Below are 14,017 nucleotides of genomic sequence, written 5' to 3'. Positions count from 1 at the left end.
ATAAAGGAAGTGAAGTCACACCCTGTCCGGAAAACTGAACGTGCGTGCACTGTTCTGTCTTTCACCTCCTCCCCACATTTTCTCAACAATGTGTGGCCTCGCCGTTGCACTCTTCCCCCTCCACAAGGCTCAGCCTATCTGCTGGAAGGCAATGTTTCCTCTGTTGCTCTCTGACCCTGCAGCATGTAGAGTGCATGTCTGGGTTTGTTTACTGACACAGGTCACAGTCAGTCATACTTGTGTCCAGTAAAAGAACAGAACAAACTGTTGTTCCTGTCCCTCTGCTAATTATTTTCCTAAGATTTCAAAAATAGAAGTACTCATAAAATAGATCAATTTTTATGGGCATGCAGCACAGACCTACCACACACTGAATATATGCCCCTGCTTTGACATCAATACATTGTACAATTTTGGAACATGTTTTACACTCACATTATGACATATTTGGAGAAAGACATATGCTCCTTAGGAATCAACATGTGTTCTGAAAACAACAATTGTGTGAAACCCAATTTGATCCGTTCATTCGTGAGACCCAGAAGGCATTAGATACCTATACTCTGGTTGTTCCCACATTCCTTGACTACATCCACATGGCTACTCTGCAAATCACTCTTAAGTTCCTCGTACAAGGTTCACTGAACCACCTTCACACTAATTCTCTATTATTGCATTCTCAAACAACGCAAAGAAAAACAAACACCTTTATTTTTCTGAGACCTCTGATTTCCCTTATTTTATTATGATGATCATTTCTGCCTACTTAGGATGATGTCAACAAAATATTTTCACATTTGGAAGTGAAAGTTGGTGATTGAAATTTCATGAAAATATCTCGCCACAATGAATAATGCCTTTGTTTTAAGGATTTCCACCCTACATACGGTATCATATCCATGAGACACTTTCTCCTGTTTCTTGATAATACAAAACATGCTGCCCTTCTACGAAGCATCTTGATCTACTTTATTAATCTTACCTGGTAATGATCCCACACCACGCAGCAGTATTGCAAAATAGGATGGACACGTGTAGTTTAGACACTCTCTTTAGTAGATCTGTTGGATCTTCTAACTATTCTGCCAATAAAACAAAGCATTCGTTCTGCCTCCTCCATAACATTGTCTTTGTGTTGTTTCAAATTTATAGGTTGTTCGTAATTTTAATTCCTAGGTATTCCATTAAATTTACAGCCTTTAGATTTAATTGATTTATTGTGTAATTGAAGTTTAATGGGTTCCTTTTATCACTCATGTGGATGATCTCACTATTTACATTATTTATGATCAATTGCCAAATTTCACACCATACAGATATCTTGACTTCCAGAAGGAGTTCAATACAGCTCCATACTGCTGCCATACGAACAAAATACAAGTGTACATAATTTCAGACTGGCTGTGAGATTGGATTCAAGAGTTTCTAGCAAACAGAACACAGTATGTCATTCTCAATGGAGAGAAATCTTCAGACATAAAAATAACCTCGTGTACACCCGAAGGAGTGTGATAGGACCATTACTTTACACAACAAACACATATGACCTAGTGCATAACATCAGAAGTTCCATGAGGCTGTTTGCGGATGATGGTGTTGTATACAGAGAAGTCACAATGCTAGGACAGTGTAGGGAAATACAAGATGATCTGCAGAGGATGGATGCTTGGTGAAGGGATTGGCAGATGACCCTCACCTCAAACAAATGTAACATACTGTGCACAAACTGGCAAAAAGACCCATTTCTGTATTATTACACAATTGCGGAATAATCACTGGAATCTGCCACATCCATGAAATATCTAGCAGTATGCATACGGGGTGATTTACAGTAGAATGACCACATAAAACTAATCACAAGCTTTAGCCCTCGTCACCAGTTTTGTAAACCCTCATCACCAGTTCTGCAAAGGTCTCACCAGTATTGAGTGGAGGCTGTTTCCACTGTTGTTACAGTAGGCTGAGTTTGTGAGTTGGTTAAACGGTTTCTGGTGCAGTACACCACTATGACAATTTCGCCCTGCCACAGTTACACAGCTATATCCCACCAAGGTCAAGTAATAGGACAGCAGAACGAATGTTCTACAACACTCCCAACAAATTAGTAACAAAGACACACAAATGAGTTAAAAAGGTTTACTTATCTTTGTGAGTTGTTGGATAATGAAGTCTTCAACACTGCATGTAATGTAACACAAAGAAGGCCCTCAATGTCTAACTGCAAATAATCATACATAAAGTTCACAGTACCTAGCAATCCAATTCACAACAACTGTGGTGCTTTTGCCCTGGCTGTGTCTTTTTCAGATGACACAGCAGCAAGTAAGGCAGATTAATTGGAAGAGGCCTCAGGACATTTAGTCCACCCACAGAGGAGATACCTTATGAAACCTTCATTCGACAAATAATGCTTGACAGTCTGGGATTGTTACCATGTAGCACTAATAAAGGAAATAGAGAAGATTCAAAGAATTGCAGCATGTTTCATTCTGCATTAGTGTGTGGTTTACTGTTAAAATTTCGAGCACATACATCCCTTGAAGAGTCAAGCAATATATTGCTTCCTGCTGTGCATATCTCGAGAAAAGTACATGAACATCCTAAACTCAGATTGGAATGTATACCGCAGAGACAGGTTGGACAGTGAAAGGGGGGGGGGGGGGGGGCGTGTTTATAGCGATAAGAAGTGCAATAGTATCGAAGGAAATTGACAGAGATCCGAAATGTGAAATAATTTGGGCGAAGGTCACGGTTAAAGCATGCTCAGACATGGTAATTGGATGTCTCTATAGGCCCCCTGGCTCAGCAGCTGTTGTGGCTGAGCACCTGAAGGATAATTTGGAAAATATTTCGAGTAGATTTCCCCACCATGTTATAGTTCTGGGTGGAGATTTTAATTTGCCGGATATAGACTGGGAGACTCAAATGTTCATAATGGGTGGCAGGGACAAAGAATCCAGTGAAATTTTTTTAAGTGCTTTATCTGAAAATTACCTTGAGCAGTTAAACAGAGAACCAACTCATGGCAATAACATATTAGACCTTCTGGTGACAAACAGACCCGAACTATTTGAAACAGTTAACACAGAACAGGGAATCAGCGATCATAAAGCGGTTACTGCATTGATGATTTCAGCCATAAATAGAAATATTAAAAAAGGTAAGAAGATTTTTCTGTTTAGCAAAAGTGACAAAAAGCAGATTACAGAGTACCTGACGGCTCAACACAAAAGTTTTGTCTCAAGTACAGATAGTGTTGAGGATCAGTGGACAAAGTTCAAAACCATCGTACAATATGCGTTAGATGAGTATGTGGCAAGCAAGATCGTAAGAGATGGAAAAGAGCCACCGTGGTACAACAACCGAGTTAGAAAACTGCTGCGGAAGCAAAGGGAACTTCACAGCAAACATAAACATAGCCAACGCCTTGCAGACAAACAAAAATTACGCGAAGCGAAATGTAGTGTGAGGAGGGCTATGCGAGAGGCGTTCAATGAATTCGAAAGTAAAGTTCTATGTACTGACTTGGCAGAAAATCCTAAGAAATTTTGGTCTTATGTCAAAGCGGTAGGTGGATCAAAACAAAATGTCCAGACAATCTGTGACCAAAATGGTACTGAAACAGAGGATGACAGACTAAAGGCCGAAATACTAAATGTCTTTTTCCAAAGCTGTTTCACAGAGGAAGACTACACTGTAGTTGCTTCTCTAGATTGTCGCACAGATGACATAATGGTAGATATCGAAATAGACGACAGAGTGATAGAGAAACAATTAAAATCGCTCAAAAGAGGAAAGGCCGATTTTACACAGAGTACGCGAAGGAACTTGCCCCCCTTCTTGCAGCGGTGTACCGTAGGTCTCTAGAAGAGCGTAGCGTTCCAAAGGATTGGAAAAGGGCACAGGTCATCCCCGTTTTCAAGAAGGGACGTCGAACAGATGTGCAGAACTATAGACCTATATGTCTAACGTTGATCAGTTGTAGAATTTTGGAACACGTATTATGTTCGAGTATAATGACTTTTCTGGAGACTAGAAATCTACTCTATAGGAATCAGCATGGGTTTCGAAAAAGGCGGTTGTGTGAAACCCAGCTCGCGCTATTCATCCACGAGACTCAGAGGGCCATAGACACGGGTTCACAGGTAGATGCCGTGTTTCTTGACTTCCGCCAAGGCATTCGATACAGTTCCCCACAGTCGTTTAATGAACAAAGTAAGAGCATATGGACTATCAGACCAATTGTGTGATTGGATTGAAGAGTTCCTAAATAACAGAACGCAGCATGTCATTCTCAATGGAGAGAAGTCTTCCGAAGTAAGAGTGATTTCAGGTTTGCCGCAGGGGAGTGTTGTAGGACTGTTGCTATTCACAACATACATAAATGACCTTGTGGATGACATCGGAAGTTCACTGAGGCTTTTTGCAGATGATGCTGTGGTGTATCGAGAGGTTGTAACAATGGAAAATTGTACTGAAATGCAGGAGGATCTGCAGCGAAATGACGCATGGTGCAGGGAATGGCAATTGAATCTCAATGTAGACAAGTGTAATGTGCTGCAAATACATAGAGAGATAGATCCCTTATCATTTAGCTACAAAATAGCAGGTCAACAACTGGAAGCAGTTAATTCCATATATTATCTGGGAGTACGCATTAGGAGTGATTTAAAATGGAATGATCATATAAAGTTGATCGTCGGTAAAGCAGATGCCAGACTGAGATTCATTGGAAGAATCCTAAGGAAATGCAATCCGAAAACAAAGGAAGTAGGTTACAGTACGCTTGTTCGCCCATTGCTTGAATACTGCTCACCAGTGTGGGATCCGTACCAGATAGGGTTGATAGAAGAGATAGAGAAGATCCAACGGAGAGCAGTGCGCTTTGTTACAGGATCATTTAGTAATCGCGAGAGCGTTATGGAGATGATAGATAAACTCCAGTGGAGGACTCAGCAGGAGAGACGCTCAGTGGCTCGGTATGGGATTTTGTTAAAGTTTCGAGAACATACCTCCACCGAAGAATCAAGCAGTATATTGCTCCCTCCTACGTATATCTCCCGAAGAGACCATGAGGATAAAATCAGAGAGATTAGAGCCCACACAGAAGCATATCGACAATCCTTCTTTCCACGAACAATATGAGACTGGAATAGACGGGAGAACCGATAGAGGTACTCAAGGTACCCTCCGCCACACACCGTCAGGTGGCTTGTGGAGTATGGATGTAGATGTAGATGTAGAACATATAATCAGAGAGATTCCAGCTCACACAGAAGCTTAACTACAATCATTTTTCCCATGAAATATTTGTGAATAGAAAAGGAAAAGATGGAAGTGACAGAGGTACAGAAAGTACCCTCCGACTGGAGATGGCTTGGCAGTGTGAAGACACAGACGTACGACTTAGTCCATAAGAATACTGTGTATGAATCACAAGGTTCCAATTTCATGTTCTGGTCCAGCACTCTGTTTTAAACTACCAGGAAATTATAAAACAGCACAAACTTTGCAGAAGAATGAAAGATTTTTTTTGTGGATTATCTAGTTTTGTGGAAAGAACAAGCCACAAGATAATAAAACAAAAGTGAAAGAAGTGATACATTAAGATGAACATGAGACTGGGATACTTAGTGGCAACATAATATTACCCACAGATGGCATGAACTGAATGAACAACATTCAGGAGAACGGCATACCAATGGGCTGGCTAAATGAAAGAAGATGAGCTAAGAGAACTTTCCATAACATGCATAAAACTGGAGACTGCCAAATGGTTACCTCACTGCAATCCTAAAAACTCAGCAAGCAATGAATATCAGTCTAATTTCTCACATTTGGACAAAAGTGGTGGATTACTAGAATAGAGGACTGAATCAGTCTTGGTTAAATACTATATTCATTTAAAGAAAGAATGTGTAACCAGAAATTTGACTCTAGTGGTGGCAAACATCTTCAAGAGAATGATAACAGGAGAGAAAGAGATGTGTGTGTTTTTCTGATTTGTTTGTCATTGACAGACGAGACAATAAGATCATTCTCATTCTTGGTCTGTGACAAAAAGTAAATATTGTGTGTACTGCGGGACAGAGATAAATTGACAGTGGCTCCATTACGCTATGGGGAACATCCACATGGGCATCCGTGGGTTCAGTGGAGTTTGTGCAAGGCACCATTTGTTTTGTTTTAGCGTGCAAGAACAACTAAGGTTACGAGCCCACGTCAAAACTGTGAAACACGAAAACAAAGAGAGGAGTTAAAAACGACTACAGATCATTCCCAATTGATGGAAGAGAAGACAGCTAAAAACAGGGGCGCGAAGAAAGGTCTATAAAATACGCCATATTGAGACAGAGGTCCAGAACTAAAATTTAAATGGCCTTTGCCATATTGCTACTGAGCGAGGTGGCGCAGTGGTTAGCACACTGGACTTGCATTCGGGAGGACGACGGTTCAATCCCGTCTCCGGCCATCCTGATTTAGGTTTTCCGTGATTTCCCTAAATCGCTTCAGGCAAATGCCGGGATGGTTCCTTTGAAAGGGCGCAGCCGATTTCCTTCCCCATCCTTCCCTCACCTGAGCTTGCGCTCCGTCTCTAATGACCTCGTTGTCGACGGGACGTTAAACACTAATATCCTCCTCCTCCATATTGCTACGATGGATAACAAGTAAAATGTGGTTGACAGCCCACGTGTTGTTTGCTAAATGGCCGATGACTCAGACGACAGACCCAAATGGGAACGTAAATGGTTAACAAATGGGCATTCCATCAAGAAATGCAAGGCACCATGATGGCCAAGGAGTATTTTACACTGGCTTCAGACCGCATACACCCCTTCATGACAATCATGTTTCCCAACGGCAGTGGCATTTTTCAACAAGATAATGTGCCATGTCACAAGGCCAGGAGTGTGATGGAGTGGTTCGAGAAACACGGTGGCAATTTCCAACTGATGTGCTGGCCCCCAACTCACCAGACCAGAACCCTACTGAACATGTCTGGGATGTGATTGAATGTGGCGTCAGAGTTCATCGCCCCCTCCCCAGAATGTACAGGAAATAGGTGCCTTGCATGTTCAGATGTGGTGTCAACTCCATCCACCAAGGCCTCATTGCTTTCATGCCATAACACATCGCCACCGTTATCCACGCCAAAAGGGGACATATTGGCTATTACGTAAAGTTAAAAATAATGAAAACATTCAATTCTGAAAGACTACAGCAGATAGGGCAGTAATAAGTAAAAGAATTACAAAACCGACAGAAATGCGGAAGAAACTTCAGATAACTGAACAAAAAAGTATAAAGATTTTTTAGTTTTAAATTTTATAAGTGTTAACACATTTAAATTAAATAAATTCTGTGGAAGGAAGGTGTAGGTGTATTACAAATGAGACACATAATTATGTTAAACTGAAAATCAAAATACAATGGTTGATTTAATTAGTACTATACGAACAACAAAACATGTAGATTGCAGAAAATGGTGTCAACGGATATTTTATTAGTGTACAACAAATTACAATGACAAATGTTAAAATGTCTTTACATCTACCTCCGAAATACAGTCATAGGTGGTACTAACAGGCTTAAACGGCACCAAACAAGTAAACGAAAAAGCTTAAAACTATGTCTTCAGTGCGTACAAAGCACTTTAAATTGACTGCTGGAGCAGGTAACCAGAGTCATACCAGTGTCATTTTGTACATGTTCTGTGCTAAACTTTAACACGCATATTATTTGAACTTGATACGCACACTCTAGACAACTCCAAGAAGGAAGGAAGGTTACTGTTCATGATGAGAGCCTCAGAGATGAAGCACAAGCTCAGGATGAAGAAGGAAACTGGCCATGTTGTTTCGAAACTAACCATTTCAACATCTGCCTTAAGAGTTAAAACCTATATTTCAATGATTTGATAGGGATTTGAACAGCCATTCTGCTGAAGGGAAGTCAAGTGCCTTACCACAGTGCCATGTTGCTTCGGAGAGAGAACTCCAGCAATGATACAGAGAGTAATATTGGTACCCTCAACAGGCATGAGATCTTTGTCAGCATCAGGAAACTATACAAATTCAAACTGAAGCAGTATAGCAGTAATAACTACACTGCAATTTTTTTATAAGAAAGACTCAACATATCTTTATTTAGCTCCAACTGCAGAACAGGCAATTAATCATTTAACAAGCAGTAATAACATTAAAATATCTTTATTTTTATTTTACAATCCTATGCACAATCAACATTTTCTTTTTGTCTTCAAAAATTTAATAGCTGTGTTATGCTGACTTTGATGCTTCTTCAAACTCCTAAACAAATTTAAATGATTAGAATCTTGAGAAGAAATATAACCCACTAACTTCAATGCACAAAATATAACAAAAAATAACTTTCACTCAAAATTGTTGTTTCTTAATCCTCTGTTTGATTCAATGTTTATCTTCCTTCACATATCTTGCATCATTTACCAAGTCTCTGACTGTATGCAGTAGTTTCTCCAAACCTTGAAAACAAAATATTAAAGAAACCTGCTCTTCAAAAGTTTCTTGGTAAAAGACAAGTACAGATGTGCCAAAATGAAATTGATAATGGTGAGTATGAAGACAGACCCTCTCCCACTCTAGCAAGTGTACTAACAATCATCAATCCAGTTTCATGTGACAAAATCCTTGTGCAAAACATTCTTGTTTCACTTGTCACTTCATATCTACGTAAAATCTCAGGACTTCAGTGAAATCATCTATAGTCTTCATCAGGAACAAGTGATGAAGACACTGGAGGATTTCATCAAAAGCTTGAGAATTTACCCAGATATAACACAAGTAAACCGACAATGTTTTATACAATCACACACAACAAAATTTAAATGCTATTATTGGGTATAGAACAAATTAAATCACACACTATGTGGTTCCTACAATACAGTAAAACACTTAGAAAATATAAGATAAATGAATATATCTTGGTATATAAAATTTAATTTATAAAAATGAAAATTCAATACAGAAAACTGTTAAAATCCTAGGGAGACAGAAAGACTGAATAGTGCTTACCTACAGGAGCAAACATTCCCAAAACTGCCAACAGAAACACACAAAAATAGATCAAAACACTGCTGCACCCCCCCCCCTCCCCCCACGGGGGCAGTGGGAGCAGAGTAAGCCACTCAAAACGAAGGGTAAGAGGGATCACATGTTATTTCCTAGTAACACAATACAGGTAGTACAAAGCTTTAAGTAAGTTGAGAAAGTTCATACTCCGCACAGTGAGAGAAGAGTTCTGACAGTTGAAGTGGCATTGGCACATGTGCTTTGCACATCCATGACGGACAACAAGACCGAGTGATTTTGTTTATGGTACTATTGCAACGCCATAGTGGTAGGTGACCCCTGGTTTCAGCCAGTGGCGCTGCATGCTTAATTCAGGTTTGTGTGTGTGTGTGTGTGTGTGTGTGTGTGTGTGTGTGTGTGTGCACGCGCGCTCATGCGCAGATATTCCACTAATTTTGTGAGTTTCTTGCTGTGAGAGTAGAAAATGGCTTCCTGAAGTGCAGAGAAGAGGACTTTTGAAAATGGAGCTATGCTGAAATCTTTAGTGTGCAAATTTATACACAGATTATGTGTTTAGTTTGAAAGGGACAGGGACAATGGTGGGTCTTTGATACCAGTGCCTAAAATGATTGTCAGGGTGGTAGAGGCATTGAACATCTCTACAGTGCCAGTTAAGAGGGTCACAAACCATAAAGAGGTTGCCAACTCAGCTTGGAGTCCAATTATTGTGACACCTGGAAAGTTAAGAAAGAGATAGTGTCATGTGACTGACGAAAGTGATATCAGCAACATAGATATGCATACTAGAAGTGGAAGGAGTACCCGACACTTAAAATGTTGATGGTGTCACTGTTGGATAGCAGTTTGTTTACACTCAGAATGACAAGTTTCTCCATTGTAAAAAAAAAACACTTGCCCTCCAGTGGTTCTCAGGACGAAAGGTACTAATGGAATGCAGAGACACTGTAGCAAGGAGATGTTATTTCCTGTGTGAGTTGCTAGCAGTGAATCCGGAGAATGTAAGATGGGTTGTTGAAACATTGGTCAATGCAAGTCATGCACGATACGTCATGTGGACAGACGACATGTGCCAAGAGACTATGCGTGAGTCAGCTGTTATGGAAGGGTGACTAATTCTTGTTCATGCTGGCTCCACAAACAGTTTTGTTCCTGGTGCTATGGTAATGTTTCAATAAAAAAAATAAAAATAAAAAAAAGAGAAAGAAAGGCAAAAACACGTCTATTACCAAGTGGAAATGAACACAGATATATTCAAAGACTGGTTTGTTACTCGCTTGCTACCAAATCTCATTTCTGTTAGTGTTTTTGTAATGAACACCATACCATTTGTACAATTAAATAAGGTACCAATGGCTGCTGCAAGGAGAGATAAAGTAGTTAGATGGTTGAAAGACAATAAAACATGCTTTGACCACAATATGTGAAAAGTGGAACTTCTGGAAGTAGTGAAATGATACAAGCCACAGAAGATGCAGTGTGTAGCTGATACGTTAGCAGAGAACAACAGCCATAAAGTTATATCTCTTCCACTGTACCAACGCCATTGAACTTGACTTGGCCCAAATAAAACTAGATGTCATGGAGCGAAATAAAACCTTTATGTTGCAGAGACAGAGAGGCTGCTAAATGAGGCTGTCACACAAATAATGTCAGAAAATTAAAATAATTTCACAAATCACGTGTGGAAAGAAATTTCAAGCTTTAACACAAAAGGCGTAACAGAAGAATTCATACAACATACAAAATTTGGTAATTTCTTTATCATACGATGAGGACAGCAGCAGAAAAAGTATTGTAGTCTGTGTGTTTGTAACAATAGATGATCAATCTGATGACAATGCTCTTGTGGTTTCTGTTCTCCCACATGTAAAATTAAGATAACAGCTTTATTCGATATTTTACATGTAACATTTGTACATTTTTCTGTACCTGTATTGTTGAATATATATTTGTGAGTGTCCGTGTAAAGCAGCAAACACTGCTAGTGGATGAGAAAAAACTTGTGATAAAGAAACACATCATTCAGTAGAATGCTGCCAACAAGAAAGCTGTAATGAATTCCATGGTATTGTTAGGCTCTGAAGTTATGGCTGCCATGGGGCTGAATGGCAGGAGGGGACGGCCGATCACCCCACTCCCTGCCCCACCAATCGCTTGCCCACTGCACTACCATATCAAATACTGGCAACTGTGCTACCAGCTGTCTGAGCTCTTCGCTTGCCATATGGAGTGTAGATGACATTAGATGCAAAAGGTGAATATAAGAGCGATCAAAAAGTTTCTGTTTGAGGGCACTGCTGCGGCATTATGCAATGGGGCATGACTCTGATGCTGGTGTATAAGAACCAACACATAGGCAAGGGATTAGTGTGGTATTTGTGCCTTTCTGACTTGTGTCGAAACAGTCAAGCAACCACCCTACAGTCCTGATCTCTCCCCGTGCACTTACGGTGCCTTTGGTCCCATAAACGAGGCTGTGAAGAGACGACTATTCTTGTTGGATGAGGCTGTACAGCAGGTATTTACAGACTTCTTAACACAGCAGGGTACAGTGTTTCACCAAACGGGCATCTTCAATATGGAGTGTCGGTGGAATGATTGGCTCAATGCTCATAGTGATTTTGCCTGATTGGCATATAGATTCTGGACTCTACAGCCTTTGAATGGAAATATTTTGATTGCCCATTACATAAAGGTTCAATTACAGTACAGTACAAGGTTTTAATTTTTTGAGGAGTTTCATATCAGTATATTCTCTGCTGGAGAGTGAAAGTTTTTACAATTCCTGAGTCTCTAAAGCCATTTCTGCCACTCTTCTGTGCAAAGAATCTCTTAATCATGATTGTGAGATCTGCACCTACTTACACTTTTTTAGAGCTTTTTGTAATTTCAGAAATGGTGTTATAATTACCTCCTTTCATTATTCACATTCTTGGCCTAATGGTAAGTAACTATTATAAAGAAAAATTCCTTCTCTCTACTGAAGATCCATTATTCGGAGGTTTAGGTTACTAAATGTCACAGGGACAAGAATCATGAGTGTTGAGTGGCAATGGCAATGGCAGCCAATGTAAGAGATAGACCCAGTCAGTAGTGTATGCCTAAGTAAAAATAACACAGTGTAACATCAGTGCACAAAATAGCAAGAAAATGTTGCCCTCAGTGGAGAATGTAATTTGATACAGACAAGTACTGCACACAAACAAAACTTCTAAACAGTACTTCCTGGAGGTGGCACAGTAATCAAATAGTAGACTGTAATCTCCTTTTCAAAACTCTTTATTTTCAGTCTCAGGTGGTAGCATACTCTCAACAAACAAAAGCTCACAGAAACAATTACACTGAATACCTAAAGTGCCTTCAGATAATAGACGAGAAGACTAATTGGAGCAAAGTATCTAGGCCTTTAAAATGTTATGTAGATACAATCAAATATGAAACATTTAACTTATGCAAATGGATAGAAATTGTCTGTCATAAAGTAATTGCACTGTAGACTAAAAGAAAAACTAGTGCAAAATGGCAACTTGTCTCATTTCTTGCAAACTGTTAACAATTTAATTGTTTTAATTGGAATTTCATATTTAGACTTCACTTCTTACCTCTCCTTAATCAACTTTGTAAATATGTTTCATACAGCTTCAAGAGCGACGGAGGAGTTCTAGGTGTGACTATCTGAAGAGCCGCCTGGAAATGTTTATGTGCAACAACATCTGTTTCCAAATCATCTTCTAGAGCCTTAAGTGCTGCCTCATGGCACACTGCAAGAACCTGAGAGAATAATTTTAAAGATATTTATTCAAAAGTTTTGTAGTTCATGCATTTAACTGTTGAGGCTATCATTTTTTCCTGTGTATCTTATTTATAACAACAAAATGCACTTTGAAAAAAAAATAGTGGATTGGAAATTGGTTAATTTGCCTCATAATCCAGTGCACTACAATATGACTAGTGGTGACATGTATTTTGAACTTATTCTTTTAATTAATGAAACACATGCATGGGTAAAGGACAAAATAAGTTTTGTGTTAATAAAAAAAAAAAAAAAAAACTTTATGTGACAGAAATTCTAAGCTGTAAAATGGTAATTATACACTGATGAACTAGATATTATGGACACCGGCTTAATAGCATATTGGTCCACACAATACAGCAGTGATTTTGCATGGCATGGATTTGACAACTTCTTGGTAGGTTTCCAGAGGTATGTGGCACCAGATGTCCGCACAAGATCATGCAGTTCCAACTTATTATGGCTTGGAGGTTTGTGGGTGCAGAGATGCTGCTCAGTTGTGTTTCAGGTTCAGATCAGGCAAATTTGGCGGCCAAGACATCAAAGTGAGTCGACTAACATGCTCCTTAAACCACTGTAGCATGATTCTAGCCTTTTGATACGGGCAGTTACCCTGCTGGTAGAGGATGCTATACTCAGGAAAGACATCAAGCATGAAGGGATGCAGGTGGTCCACAACTATGTTTACAGACCATAAAAATTTGCATTTTGCGACAAATGCAAAACAGATGTGAATTCTGCCTCACAATGCAAAAATGTGAAATTACTTAACAGACACTATCTTGTAGTGAATTGTATCCAGATGAACCATTTTATCAGAAATAGTTTGAAATAGCTTTATTTTGTGCATATAAATGTCAAAAATGTAACCAATTTTCAGTTACTGTATTGTACATCATCTGGCAAAGCCCATTTTAAAAAGATACTGTGTGTAAGACCCTGTTTGCAAAATAAAAGGTATATGAACACAACATATCAACGCACTCTATGATCTGGTGTCATGTGAATAGTGAGCAGCTGATGGCCTGTTTAAGATAAAAGCTGCATAATCCAATATAGTATCAACTGTGGGGCCTAGCATTTTATAATAAAGAAACACGTATGTTTATTCACTAGCTAAAGCTCAAAATATGGTAATGTGGCCACTTTTAAC

At 39.4% G+C, this 14,017-nt stretch overlaps 1 protein-coding gene across 3 annotated transcripts in view; it reads right to left on the bottom strand.

The window, feature by feature from the left end:
* Positions 1-7,462: 7,462 nt before the first annotated feature.
* Positions 7,463-14,017, bottom strand: part of LOC126092208 (ATPase family protein 2 homolog) — a 64,820-nt gene continuing 58,265 nt past the window's right edge. For 2 of the 3 annotated variants that reach the window (XM_049907698.1, XM_049907699.1), the window contains exons 10-11: positions 12,674-12,842; positions 7,464-8,503 (exon numbers count right to left, since the gene is read on the bottom strand). In XM_049907698.1, the coding sequence (XP_049763655.1) occupies positions 12,684-12,842 (159 nt within the window). In that variant the 3' untranslated portion in view covers positions 7,464-8,503; positions 12,674-12,683. Of the gene's footprint in view, positions 8,504-12,673; positions 12,843-14,017 lie in introns of all 3 variants that reach the window. The other variant, XM_049907700.1, reaches the window with a different exon arrangement.

This window comes from Schistocerca cancellata, chromosome 7, assembly GCF_023864275.1.
Source record: "Schistocerca cancellata isolate TAMUIC-IGC-003103 chromosome 7, iqSchCanc2.1, whole genome shotgun sequence".
In the NCBI taxonomy this organism is placed as follows: Eukaryota; Metazoa; Arthropoda; class Insecta; order Orthoptera; family Acrididae; genus Schistocerca; species Schistocerca cancellata.
The sequence above is the reverse complement of the archived record's forward strand: the minus strand, read 5'-3'. Positions and strand labels throughout refer to the sequence as shown.